This window comes from Tamandua tetradactyla, chromosome 5 (genome assembly GCF_023851605.1).
Source record: "Tamandua tetradactyla isolate mTamTet1 chromosome 5, mTamTet1.pri, whole genome shotgun sequence".
Classification (NCBI taxonomy): domain Eukaryota; kingdom Metazoa; phylum Chordata; class Mammalia; order Pilosa; family Myrmecophagidae; genus Tamandua; species Tamandua tetradactyla.
This window is the reverse complement of record NC_135331.1, coordinates 179137609-179152454: the sequence shown is the minus strand read 5'-3', so window position 1 is coordinate 179152454 and position 14846 is coordinate 179137609. Positions and strand designations below refer to the sequence as shown.

General features: G+C 39.2%; 1 protein-coding gene across 3 annotated transcripts in view; it reads right to left on the bottom strand.

Moving 5' to 3' along the window:
* Positions 1-301: 301 nt before the first annotated feature.
* SLC35F1 (solute carrier family 35 member F1) overlaps positions 302-14846 on the bottom strand; it is a 430621-nt gene continuing 416076 nt past the window's right edge. For all 3 annotated transcript variants that reach the window (XM_077162752.1, XM_077162753.1, XM_077162754.1), the window contains exon 8: positions 302-3492. In XM_077162752.1, the coding sequence (XP_077018867.1) occupies positions 3268-3492 (225 nt within the window). In that variant the 3' untranslated portion in view covers positions 302-3267. The remainder of the gene's footprint in view (positions 3493-14846) is intronic.

Below are 14846 nucleotides of genomic sequence, written 5' to 3'. Positions count from 1 at the left end.
CTGTGTTTAAATGTGGGCTTGGAGGCCGTGGCTCCTAATCTTAAGTAGCCAGATAAATAAATAATTTTGCAAAATACAAATGAGTTCAATTTTACTTTTCAAAGCTGTAGCTCTGAGACAAACTGTGCCCTGCCTAATTTGGAAATACTTTCTTTCTGGTTCTTATTTTGACATGTTCTCTGCTATCTACTTTTGTGATTATTTCTAGCATCCCAAGGGAGCTGCTTCAATGGTTGTCATAGTGCAGAGAAACACTCAAGAAAACCAAGAACTCCATGCTTTCATAAAGCATTTATTTTTATTTGAAAACATTATACAGGCATTACATTGCCACAGCCAGTCCAGAGGGGAGCATGCAAATATCAAAAGTGGAGAGGTTTGTTCAACTTATCGGTGTGAATTGCTCTTTTGGTTCATATTTCCCATTTGCAGTGTCAGGATTAGTGTGCTTGTTATGTGGCTTAACAATAGAATCCTACCCATGGGGTAAAATTTTTACTGGTAACTAGCTGGGGACTACTAACCGGTTATAAATCAAAGAACAAACCCAAAACAAACAATACTACACACTTGTCAAAAGGTTAATAGCACAAGTTAGCAATATCTAAACTAAACATTGAAACATTTTCATGGGACATAGTGGTGTGAATTTTTCCCATTTCTTGGGCTACCTGGTTGTGTATTTCAGTTTGAAGCTGCGGGAAGGTGTGACCAAAGCAGGAGTGGGTGGGGTGGGGAAGCTGTGGTTTGCTTGTCCAATCAAATTCTACACAAATGGCTAAAGTCTCATTCATTGAGGAGAGTGGTGGTGGGTTCCAATGCTGAAGTTTTTGCTGGTGGCTACTGAGGTTATGAACTTTCAGAAACTCAAACACCTAGAGTTTATGCTGTCCCACTTCCACTTTCCAGCCTGCAGGCAATGGGTCAATATTTTTACACAGAAAAAAAAGTTGTCCTTTGTCATTTTCTTTTTTTCTGAGGGGCCAGTCTGGACCTCCCCATCTCAGACAAGTTAATATGTTATCAACCTTTCTAAATGGAGACAAACCACACCATGAGGTACCCCAGAGATTTGAAAGTCTATGTACGTGGACACTGGATGTTAAAGGGTAAACAGCAAATTCATCTTAACATTCACACTTGGCTTCCATACAATGGAGTCAATTAAAATATCCTATAAAATAATCCAGATGGCGACTTTTAGCCATCTGTCCATTGCAAACCATTTTGAAGTTTAAATGTTAAAAAATTCCCAGTCCACTAAAGGGATATGGAAATACTTTCATCCACTTGTTTCTCATAAGACATTACTGAGCGTCTACAAATTAGTATCATAAAACTGAATAAAAAAGACTAAAACATTTGGCTTAAAATAAATACTAAAAATGCAATAAATCAAGCAAATTATGCAAACCAAAGGAATGTAAACACAAAAATAAAACCACAGTCTTTAAAGGTCTTCAGATCTGAATGGACAAAAAATATCAGAGAAAGGTATTTAATTGGCTTAAAAGGTAGCAGAGAGCAGAGGTTGGTGAAGTTGTTTTTATTTGACGTAGTGATAGCATTATTTTTTTTTTCTCCACAGAAAGTAAAACCTGGTTCTAAGGGGGTTGAGCTCAGATGACCGTGAAACCTGCATATTAGAGAACAGACATTTTCCTTCCCATCTCCAAGAATGGGATGTCCACCTGGGGGCTGAGTGACAGTACAAGGTGGTTTTGCCTGCAGTGCTTGGGGCTCCCTTCAGGCTCTCTGGGAGCTGGACCATGATGCAACCTGCCTTTCTACTTTACAGACTCCACTGCTGTTTCCCTTTGCTCGCTTGTTTAAGATGCATTGATGTGAATTGCTCGGAGTTTCTTACACATTTATTTATTTTTCTCTACAAGCCCTGTGATTCCGTCGAGGATCTTTCTCAATGATAGTGAAATCAACCTAATGCAAATAGTAGTTCACACACTAACAGATAGGATCTATGCTAAATTATATGGGTCGGTGGTGTTTCTTGTGTTTGAAAAAAAGGGCTATTTTGAGGGCAACAAAATTGGACTAGTGCACATGACTCAAAGACTTATCAGGACCCTATAATATTCTCTGTTGTGTCTTAATATATTAGGCTATTAACTGGGTGTCATACATAACCCAAATGGCAGACTTTTAGAATAGTGACATCTTTACCACCACAAAGTGGCCAGACCAATTGAGGTATTTTCAGAGACTGCTCCACATCAGCACCTCAGCTGTGGTGGGAAGTGGCCGAACCAAAGATGCTCCACCACAGAGGTCATTTCCGTGCTGGTGTATTTAAAAAAGGTGTCACACAATAAGGAGAGAGAAGACAAGAGCTTTTCAATGTCTTGAGCAATAGTCACATTATCGCTATAAAAAAAAATCTAGGAAGAGAAGGGAACTAGAACATATCTTTCAAAAAGTGGCTACAAGGAGGGGCAGAAAGATATAAAAAAAATATTGCCCTAAACACAGGTGATAATATTTCTGGGGCTTCCCACATGTGACAGAAATGGAACATCTCCCATCCTGTTATTACAGGGACTTGATTAGCAGAATCATGCGGCACAACGGAAAGGTAATGGCCTGGAGTAATCAGAGGCTGAAATATAAAAAGGCTAAAGTGTTTGCTTTAGATCTATTCCTAGAATAGAGCATTATGTGGTCAGTTGCCCCTCCCCACAAGGGTCACAGCACAGAACACGTATTGCGCAGGCAATCCAACAGGTAGCGGGAAACCACGAGTCAGCAGGTCCCTAGGATACAGAAACGTCTCAGGGGGAGGGTTCCTGAGGCATGCAGCTCTCAGAGAGTCTGTGCAAAAAAATAAAGTATGATTCTTAAAAAGTGACTTGCCATAGAAAAGTGGGATTTATGTTAACTACACAGGGGTCTGGGGATATAGTTCGGCATCAGGAGTACAAAACATCCTCCCCCAACTAGATGTAATATCAGTAACGATGATAATTCAAATAATAATAACACTTGCTTTTGATGCAAAACTCTTCACCGTAATTGACGCGGGGGGTTTGCGACCAGGGCACACACTAGAGAGGCATCTCTCCAAGCAGGTGGGCGGGAGCCTGCGTCTCCAGTGACGCTTTGCTGGGTCCTTTTACAGGATTTCGGGGTTGCTACCTTGCACTCCACCTGTGTGGACTGCATGCACTAAATACCTTTCTCTATGTACAATACAGAGATGATGGGCAGACACGTGGCCGCTGAGGGGTCCTCAGCGGGAGGGAGGCCCTCATCCTAGGCCATGCGGACGTGGGGCTCCTCTTCAGACTCCTGGCCCAGGCTGGTGTAGGTGACGGAAGGTTCCACCTGAGCTGTGGTTGGTAAGTCCACGACTGGTCCTGAAGGATTGCGGAACTGCTTGTACACACGGGGGTCCTGGGCTATGTACGTGGAGGTGGAGGAGTAAAGCACCAGCCCAATGAGGATGGTGAAGAAAGACAGGAGGTAAAGTCCTGAAAACTGAAAAAACACAACAGCAATGTCATTCGGCAGCCAGAGCTGAACCAGCTGCATGTTAATAAGGGACGCAGAGATGGGAGCGGAGTTGCTGCTTCTTGGCACAGGCAGCTTCATGAGTTGGTCAACGTTCTTTATAGAAAGTGATTTTTTTCCCTCTTTTGTAGTCCCTCTGACTAACACAGAGGGCTGCTTAGCTAAGTGTCTCCAACGTGCCAGTCTGTGCACCTGGTGAGCTGGGAGAGCTAAACACAAATTAAAATACAGCAAGTTAAAAACAGAAAGTCTTCAATGTTGCTCAATAAGGAGTTGGCTGTTTGTGGCTTCATTAAATGCAGAAGAAATACAGATATTCTATTTTAAGATTGTAATGAAAACTATGATGGAATATTATGCAGCAGTAGATGAAATGATGTCCTGAAGCACATGACAACGTGGGTGAGCCTTGAGGCCATAATGCTGAGTGAAATAAGCCACACACAAAAGGATAGAAACTGCATAATTTCAATAATATGAACCTGGTAAAGGTAAACTCAGAAGTTTATAATATAGAACATAGGGGAAATAGAGATACATAGAAGCTAGAGATAGGGAAACGGTTACTTAAGAGGCTGAACTTAAATGTAAGGGAATGGGTAGAAATGACGGTAGTTCATTAGTGGGTTTATAAGTAATATTGCCATACTGAAGGTGAATATGATTGAAAGGGGTTATATAGAGCCATGTATCCCATCGATGAACATTACAAATATAACTAAGTTTTGGCATGAACTACTTCAAAGGTATGAATCTTGTACAAACAGTCAATAATAGAGGAGTATGGGGGTAAACTACTATTACATGCTATGGCCTATAATTAACAAGAAGACATCAACAGTACCATAACAATACCAGGAACAAATAATTGGGGCAGGGGGGAAGGGACAAGAGTTAAGGAGAGGTTTTGATTTGCTATTTGGGGAGGGTGTTATCTGTTATTTTCCTCTTCGAACTAATGAAACTGTCTACAATTCAGAATGCTGATTATTGAACAACTAAGTGAGGATACTGTAAGATATAGATTTATTCTGGACATTATTCATGATACTCAATGCATGGAGGTGGCAGAAGGGTACATTGAGAAACAAAAAGGCAAACTGATATGGAATATTGTGTGGCTACAGAGAGGAATGAAGTTGTGAAGCATTCAACAAAGGGAATGAACCTTGGGGAGAAAGAATAAATATTGTATGGTCTATTTTAGAAAGTACTTATAAGAAAATTGGGGCCTGGACTGTAAGCTCTTATAGCAGCCACATTTAGTCCAGAGTTGTAAGTGTATTTTTAGATTTTGAGATGCTGTGCTATACGTGTATAACCTGGCATCTCCTTGGGACTATTGGTACCTGTGTGACAATTAAGACCCAGAGTTGGAGTTCTGCAGCTCTGAGAAGCAGCATTGCTACATACCACAACTGTTAAAGAAACCAAAAATGACATCGGGCATCAAATAGAGATAAGAACAAAGCAGGTCTGGTTGGACTAAGGTCAGGGCAAAGGATGATATTGTCTGAATTATGGGCTTCACCTACTATATGAGACCAAAGGCAGAGAGGTTTATTTTGTCCAAAACTTAAGTTTTCTGTAACATACAATCTAAAATCAACCTGCCTGGGTAACTCATTTAAACAACCCAAACACATGGAGCCAGAATGGGAATAAGGGATTGTAATTTTGTATCGCTTTATGTAATACCTGGGTATATATTGGGCAGATAATTAAAAAGTATTGGCAAAGTCCCTTGTGGGACTGGAGAAAAAATGTGGAACTATTAAACTTTCTTACCTGGGAAATCCTTTGATACTCTCTTGAACGTTAGGGACTTCGAAGTTACTAGGCCAAGCCTTGACCTGGAGGCTTGCTCTTATGAAACATATTTCTGTAGCAGAGAAACTAAGCCTAGCTATAATTACGCCTAAGAGTTATTCCCTTTGTTGCTTAGATGTGGCCTTTCTCTCACTAAACCCAATTCTGCAAGCGAAATTACTACTGTTCTCACTATGTGGGACCTGACATTCAGGGCTCAAAGTCTCTCTGACAACGTGGGACACGACTCCCAGGGATGAGCCTGGCCCTGGCACTGTGGGATCAACGATGCCTTCCTGACCAAAAGGGGAAAAAGAAATGTAACAAAATAAGGTATCAATGGCTAAGAGAGCACAAGAGTCTAGAGGCTCTTCTGGAGGCTCCTTTTAGGCAAGCTTTAGTTAACCCAACCAATATCATTCCTGTTAATCCTAAAGAACACTTAGGGTTCCATCTGGGATCCTTCAAAAGACTAAGCTTACTTTCCAGAAACCTATAGACTCCAGATGGTTCCTAGGCCAGATAACCCAGAAACCCAGAGGGGCTGGTCTCTCCAAGAACATCAACTAATTTCATCCTCTTATCTTATATTGTTGACACTGCTTTCAACATGAAACGTTAGAATGGGCATAGCACACATATCTCTAAAGACTGGGAGAAGCATCAAAGGAGAAGATCCCAGAGAACCTAATATTTAATCAATGAGTATGACTGATGAATCATTATATTGATGTTTCTTTTTTGTCTCCAGTGTCTTGGAGAAGCTAGAAGGAAAAACATGAAATTGGGGAACTGTAACCCATACCAAACTTGAAATCTGTTCTATAACTACTCGGTAAAATGTACCTTGAAATTTTATTTATTGCTTTTTTGTATGTATGTTTATTTCACAATACAAAGTGTTGGAAAAAAAGATGATAATGAAATTGTAAACAACGGCCCCCTCACTGACACAGCTGTGCCGGAGTGCTCTAGTTTCACTTCAACCTCATTCAGAGACTGTCTTCCCAGTAAAAATTGTTATTGACTTTGGGAATTTCCTTTGCAAGAACAGTTTATCCTTGGACAGTAGGAAAGACTCTAATATTCTATACCTTTTCCAACACTTTGAAAACAAAACAGGGGTGTATGTACTGCATTCTGCCTCCTAAACTACTTGCTTGGATCATTCATGGACTTTTGTGGGAAAAAATATTGGTTTTTAGAAGTGCTTAAGAATTTGCAATGTTTTTGAAAATGCCCAACTTCTGAAATGTCTTAAGTAGTGACAATGGAAGTAATGACTTGAGTAGATACTGGTTGAGAGTAAGGCGACATGATGAGTGTTGCATTTGTTTTATTTCATTCATTAATTCCTTCATTTAACAAATAGCTTCTTATATGCCTTTTCTTTGTCAAGCATTTGGCTATGTGCTGGAGAAAAGAGACTGAAAATGTATAGTCCCTACCCTTAAGGATTAAACAGTTTCAGGAGAGAAGTAGGTACTTACTGGCAAAGACAATACAATGCAGTTTGGCATGCCAAATCTCATTTTAGTCAATAGCTGTTGACCCAATCTTGACCACATCATGCACCCATGGGGAGTAAATGGATCAATTCAATTTTATTTTTTATGCTCTGAAAGAACTTAAAACTGGTGAAAAGAAAAAAACTTAAATTGTAAGCTGAAGAAAGGACAAGAAAAAGGCCCAGAAATTCTATAAAGTTATAAGGTTATAAAAAAAATTGAAAGATGGAGTAATTGTAGATCAATAATAGGAAATAGCATGTAGAAAAGAAATACCTATGACTAAAAGTCCCTGCTACAGTGGCTTTGTTTTTGTTTTAAACAGCAGGGAGTTTGCTAAGACAGTTTTATGATTTTTCTTCTAGAGCACTCCTTAGTCTCTCCCTCTATTTCTTTATTGTTCAACTTCAAACCATATGCTGACTTTTCTTTGGGTGACTTATACACTCGATTCAGACTGCAACAGCTTCATCTAATTAACTTAGAAATAATTAATTCACTATCTCCATATGAAAATAAAAATCCCTTATTCCTTGATTCATGAGTTTGTTTATTTAATAAAATAAAGGAAAAGGAGACCACTGAGCCGTGTTGTACATGATTCCAGAAAACCTACCTATCTCCAAACACCTCTTCAATCTGCTTCTGAAATTCTACATCACTTTTGAGTAAAACGGGTTTGTTCCTAATAATACCATCATTTCAAATATTTTTTGCATTGATGACTTTCATTTACAAAACTCCACTCAAGTGACTCCAGTATCAAGTGAAGAGCCGGTCTCCTCCCCCTCCTGCTGCCTGCACCTGAGCCTGCCTCTGTGACAGATGGAGAGAGAGTAAGAATAGGGGCTTTAAAGTTAGAACTAGATCCTAACCCCAAAATAGATTCAAATTCTAGCTACACTAATTTCTAACTGTCATTCTGGACATGTTCCTTAATCTTTTCAGGTCCAGATTGCCTTATCAGTAAAATGGTAAAATGGGGATAATAATTGTACCTACTATTAGGATGATTATAAAGACTAAATTAGATAAAGCATGTAAATGCTTTACTTTGCAGCAAGCATTCCAGTCACATTCGCGTCACTGTTGTTTTTACTTATTGTCATTGTTGTTATTATTATTATTATTATAGCACATATCATACTCATAAAACCATTGACTTAATCATCTTTTTCCCTCAATCCTTTGACTAGGGGACTGTGACTTTCTTGACCGGTGTCAAGCACAGAGCCTGGCATGGTGTAGGCATCTACTGAGTGTTATTTGTTTTCATTATGAATGAAAACTTAATTATGGTGAAGTTGAAGACTTAGGAAAGAAACATTAAAAAAAAAGTCTTTACCACCTATGCATTTCAAAATTTTTAGCTTTAAATGAGATAATCTAATGTCCTTTCTCATGCATAAAATGCTAAACAAAAACCTGTTGAAAGGGAAGCCATAGTAACTAATCCTTAATTTTGACTGCAAGGTCACCTTCAAACCTGGGATCAGTCAGAAGAAAGTGGAATGAGGAGGAATTGGGAGGGACAGATGGAGAAGGTAAGAGCTGGGTAGAAGATGGAGGATGGCTGACCAGGGGGTAGGTATGGGAAGGTGGAGTGGGCAGGATGTGGCAATCACAATTATACCAGGGTAGAGACAAAAGGATCTGACATAGTGCATCCAGCTAGAAGGATTTGAATTCCTTTCCATTTCTGATTTTGGCTCCTGTACTGTCTGACTTGATCAAAATAATAAATACTTAAATATTTACTTCTGTATATATAATGACTTTGCCATTGTAAGAAATAATACCTGAATGTACCACTTGAAAGGAACATTTCTTTCTTGGACATGGAACGAACAGGTTGAATGAAAAATTCATTAAAAGGTTATTTCCTGGGACATAGCTTTAGAATGATACCACCTATTTTATTCCCAACGCATTTCCATTTAATTCATACAGAATTCACTCTAAAAGTGTTCAAAAGATAGATCACATGGAAATTTAAATGACAGAAGCATCTTGGAAGTCACCCAAGGAATTTTATTAATAGATGGTAGAGGAACTTTTCATTTAATACACAAGCCCAAAAAAGGGAGCAGTGAGGCAAGTATGGTGACTAATCTAGGTAAATATTGAACTTTATAAATGATGCCAGAAAGGTTTGGTTTTTTAAAAAAGCAAGAAAAAGTTTCTTTTTTTTTGTCTTTCTAGAGAAAGTGTAAAGAAAAATAGAAAGTGTAATGGAGTGGCTAATAAAATGGCCCCCAATTCTGGATGATGCATTTAAACTGACAGAGCATTTGTTTCAAAAACCAATCAATCAAACAAATGTTCTGTATAGTCCAGGCTGCTTACCTTATTAATTGCAAAGAAATACTTATTTCTAGTTCCCCAAGCTAAGAGAACAAGAACTGCTCTGGAACTCTAGATGTGGACTGAAAGCCGTCTCAGAGTTGCAGACAAGGCGAGTTTCAGTTAAAGGACCTTTGCCTCTGTGTAAGAACACAGGCTGCTGTCTAAAGTGTACTTTTTGTCTTCTTTCCACCCCCGCTAGCCCATCAGCAGATGCTGAGTGTTGCACATGGCAGACACACTCTTGCCCGCATTTTATCTAACTGCAGACACAGTTCATTTTGCTGCTGTCTTTTCCTATCTTGATGGATCTCTTTGCTATTAAGGGTCAGAAAGCATTCATTGTACATAATGAGAATCCCTGGGTATTGCTTAGAGCAGTGTGAGTGAGACATATGCTATTGTAGGGAATGGGGTGGCTTTAAAGACTGATAATAAGGCTGCACAAAGCTCTTTAACTTCCAACTGGGGGTTAAACCTAGTTCTTAACCAACTGGCATCCCAATATGATTGCGATTTAGTTAATGGGGCATTCAACACATCAATTAAGAAGAGACTAAATTCTTACTTTAGTTTATGCATTAAAAACCTAAGTTGAGTTTTAATAAAAGATGACTTAATAAATCTAAACCTATATAAGCATACAACCACATGATTTGTAAGCTCTTTCAAGGTACATTTATAAATGTATCAACTAGAATATGTGAGGGAAAAGGCAGTTTTCAAGGGCAGCTTCTTTTTTCCAGCTTGGCTAAAGAGATGACAGGGTGAGCAGAGTCTACGCAGACACTCCTCAGAGGTGTAGGATGGCCTGACTACAAAGAAACCCTGGGTTTAGGTTCTACTTTTAATGACGGTAGGTACCAGCCACTGCTATATGGTGGACCTGGCTTTTCCTTCTTTCCCACGAAGTGGACTTTTTATAGAATATACCTCTGTGTAAAATAGCTTTTTAAAGGTTCCTGATGTTAGTGTCTCATCATTTTTGTTAAATGAATTTATTAATGGTCAGAATTAACTGTTGGTTTAATAGATAATGAAAACTTAAAAACATCTCTCACTTTAAAGAGAGATGTGTTCCAAGTTTTTATCTCCAAAAAAACAGGTGCAGTGGAAGAACAAAACAAAGCATGCCATTTGTGAGAGGCAGAGGCAAGAATGGAGAAGAGAAGTTGGGAGGGTTCTTAGGAAAGGGGAGTACAGGAGAGGGAGCCTTGGGGCAAACCTCCTGATGTAATATGAGGGAAAAAGAGACATCCACATCTGACTCAGAGAGCTAGGGAAGCTCAGGTGGAAGGAGGAAGAGAAGCAAGTCATTCTAGAAAAAAAAAAAGATACAGATGAAAATTACTCAATAGCTATGAGGAAAGGGGACTTCATAACTGGATAACCAAAACATAATAATTCTTTTCTAAATTGAACCAACATGTGCTCTCTCTCTCAGTGTTTGTACACAACACACATGCACAGTCACGTGGATGCGCATACAGGCACATATCTGTGGGTTCCTATTCGCTGCCCTGATACGATCTGCCTTCTGAACTTGCATACCTATAAGGAAGATTTGTTTTCCTTGAAAGAAGATGAGTAGCCTGAGACAACACTGCCCTTGAAGGCTTCTAAGTATGACAGATGAGTGAAGGACCACGTTTTCAAGCCCTCAGGCTATTATGAGTGGAAGAAGGAAAATACCAAATATTTGAGACCATAGCTCAAGGATGGTTGTCTTGCCCAAACAAGTGCTCTATTGGATCTGAGCTTGCCATTGAAGAGGAATAACATTTGGAAACCTGATGTTGGTTAAGAGTTAAAAATGGTTCCTGAACTGTGTAAAGAAGCATCACGGAAATGAATTCAAGGGTATTTCTAAGAATGCTTAGATAAGGCTTTTCATATGAAGGTATTCCATGCATACTTCCTAGTTCTTACTCAATTTATTCTTTTAAAAAAGATACAGATGTGATTAAACCTTTCCAGGTTTTTAACTCTTTAGCAAGAAATATCTATGACAGTAGAGTTTGGGAATCCGCAAACTTAGGAGCTGCTTCAGAAATAAATGCAACCATGGGTAAACAGAACGATAGAGGGCAGCTAGAGGCCATTCCCTTGGGTATACAACACAGGCTGGAAAATGTGAGGTTCAAGAGCTACTGGGAAGAATTTCTATGTAGGAAGATTGTCCTGGTATTTTCAGCAGACAAGTCATGCTTGAGAAAAATAAGACTTTTAATGAAGTTTGTGAAAACTGTCCTTGTTTTTGGAATGTGAAACAGTGTATTTTCTTCTGTATTTCCGTATTTTACAAAAGGCTCATATAAATATAAATCAACTGGCACATCTAATCATGATTTCTAGACCAAAAAGGAATAAATAAGTCCAATTATATTTAAAATAGAACCAGATTACACAGTTTGGAGTTCTTAGCACCAAGGTAGTTTAAAGACACATCAGTGACTAAATAAGGTAAGATACCAATTAAAAGAGTGAAACATTAATTAATCATAATGCTACTATACTGGAGATTTTAAAGTGTGCATATGATAGGTTGATAAAACTGGATTTTATAACAATAAAAGGGTGTCCACGGTTTCCTGAATCTTTACTTAATATGTGAACTGAAGGGTGGATCCTTTGGGCAACAATCTGGGAAGGGAAAAGGCCAATCAGCTGCATGCCCTAAGGTGGGAGGGAGAAGACAGGTCAGCTGAGGCCTTACATCTCTCAGAGGGTTGTGGGTCATACCTTGCTCCTGGAGTGGAATTGTTGGGAGCAGAAGGAGAGCAGGTTGGTCAGGGCTCTGCAGGGTGGTCAGTGCTCTGCCTGATCCTTACATGCTGTGACTGGTCTCAGCCAACTGATATTCACAACAAGGAAAGGTGAGACCTGGCTCCACCGAAAAGCCAACCCAAGCAAGGTGACGCTTGACCTCCTAGTTTTGGTTCTGCACAAACTAACATGATCATTTATATTGTTATTAGGGTGTTAAAACTGCAGAAGATCTGCTTCTGGATTTAGTGAACTGGAAATTAATTGTCTGGAAAGACTGAAGCTTTTTCAAATAATAGGGAACTCTCCGGTTAGTGCTCTGTCTCCTCCTCACACCTCCCTTGTTTACCTCTTCCTCCTTTTCCCCATTTCTATTTTTAGGGAAAAAATAGGCTAAATCTCTTGAGTTAAATATTGAAGTATTTATTTCTTCTAGATCATAGCCAGAAAAAATGACAAATGTGACCATGGTCTGCAATATACTGATAAATATTGATATTGGGTGTTTTGAGAGACCCAGAATACTGACCTACCACTCCCACTCTTTCTCCAATAGGGAAAGAGGAGATAATCCCCCATCCATGCTAATCTCATTAAGACAGAAAAATAAATGAATGAGTGGCTTCCTCAAAATGCCAACTAATTTCCCTGTCCATATTTAAAACAAAAAGCCAACACACACACACACACACACACACACACACACACACACACACACACACACGGCATTACTAAGATTTAAATACTAGGAAAATGGTTTACCCTCCAAGCAGTGTGCTGTGAAAAAGAGGAAAAGTGGCCACCAGGGTCCTTCCCTCTTTGTCTGCCTGACCTGTTCACCCAGTGCAAGGCTGTGCCCCACGCAGCAATTCTGGTCTGTTTTATGAGGGCTTTAGTTTGGTTTGCAAAACCAATTTATTTGGCAGTATAATTCATGCAGTCAATCACATCTCGGGCTAATGAGAGTACTTTTACAGGCAAATATCTTCCCCTGTGGGTAATTTCACACATGAGTACAGCAACTGGGAGCTAAAAATGGATTTGCGGCATTATCTTTTCCACATCAAAGAAACATTTTCCCTCAGCTTGATGAATTGATAGGAATAATCTTTGTTTGTGCAGATTTCTATTTTCTGCAGTCCAGCAGAAAAGATCATTAAAGACAAGACAGAAGTGGAACAGAAGGGGCTTACTCTGTGGGAGTGTTTAATTATAGGATCAGTTACAACAAAGGCCATTGATGACTCATTTATGTCACCTTCTCATGTATCATTCTTATGCCTGGTCAAAAAGGAAGGATTTCGTTCTTGTGCAAGGCACACTGAGCAGGTCTTCACTCCCATGCTTGGATTCTAGCATCACAAGACATCCTTTTTTCTTCTACACAACACAGGGGTGCACACTAGTTGGGCTGGGGCAATTTTGCAGGGGATTGAATTTAAATCCAGTCAAACATACTTCGCTTGTAGCTGTGGTAATGCTGCAGCTCAAAGACCACTGGCCCCAATACAATAAAATCGAATTCACTGCTTACATGAAAATCACTGACACTCAAGGTCTTTGTTGTAAACTTCCAAAATAGTTTCTTTCAGTGGCAACTTTTAGAAATGGAGTGCAAATGATATGTTCTAGGAAGTATCAAGTGATGGTTCACAGTTGAACTTGAGTCAGAATACTAGAACTGCATCCACGTGTTTTACTTTCTTGCTGTGTGATTGCAGAAAAGTTACCCAATTCTCTAAGTCTCAGGTCACTCATCAGTTACCTACCTACCTGCCATGTTGGAGCTACTGTAGGCATTAACCATCAGAGCAGTTTCGCTTGACACAGAGTCAATGTTCAATAAATGTAAGCTGCTGTTACCTTTACATCACAGCTAGTAAATACTAAAGCAAAGATCAGTGTAAAAACTTTATTCAATAGCTGTTACTTCGAGAACTTCATCATAAATTCACTGGATTGTAAGTACATGACTGGATCTGACTATTTAAAGGAAGAACATGGCAGCTGATCCATTTAGAATGGAAAGGTTTTCCATTCAGCAAAACTAACAAAACTCTTAGTTAATAGTTTTGGTGTTTGAACTTATTTATGTTGACTTTTCTGAACATACTGCTTCATTATATAAGTCACAGAAATCTTCATAACTCACTATCCTTCTTTAACTTATCTATTAATTTTTTAGCAACTACTCCTCGTTGCTACATACCATGTTTGAGCACCCTTGATTATATGCAAATTTAGCGATTCATTTGTTTCCTCAAAAGATAGCCACCTTCTAATCCCTGGAACCTGTGAATGTTACCTTATTTGGAAAAAATTTTGTTGCAGACATAATTAAGTTAAGGATCTTGAGATGGGAGATTATTCTGGGTTATTTGGGTGGGACCTAAATGCAATCACATGTATCTTGATATGAGGGAGTAAAAGGAGATTTTAGATCCATAAAACAGAAGGCAATGCAAAGATTGAGTAGAGAGATATTTGAAGAAGCTGGCCTTGAAGATCAGAGTGATGTGGTCACAAGCCAAAGCATGCTGGCAGCCACCAGAAGCTGGAAAGGGAAAGAAGCATTCTCTTCTATAGCCTCTGGAGGGAGCACAGCCTGTTAATAATTTGATTTCAGAACAGTGAAACACATGTCTGGCTTCTAGAACTGTGAGAGAATAAAATTTTGTGCTTTAAAGGCATCACATTTGTGGTACCTTGTTACAGCAGCAACAGGAAATGAATACACTCAGCAATGAACTATTCGTTTAATGACTGAACTTACCTAAGAGCTGAGAACTTCATTACCACTTAACCATCCATCCATCAAGCAAATACTTATTGAGTTCCTACCTGAGTGACAGGTGCTGGGGATAGGTGATGCATAAAATGCATATAAACCAATCC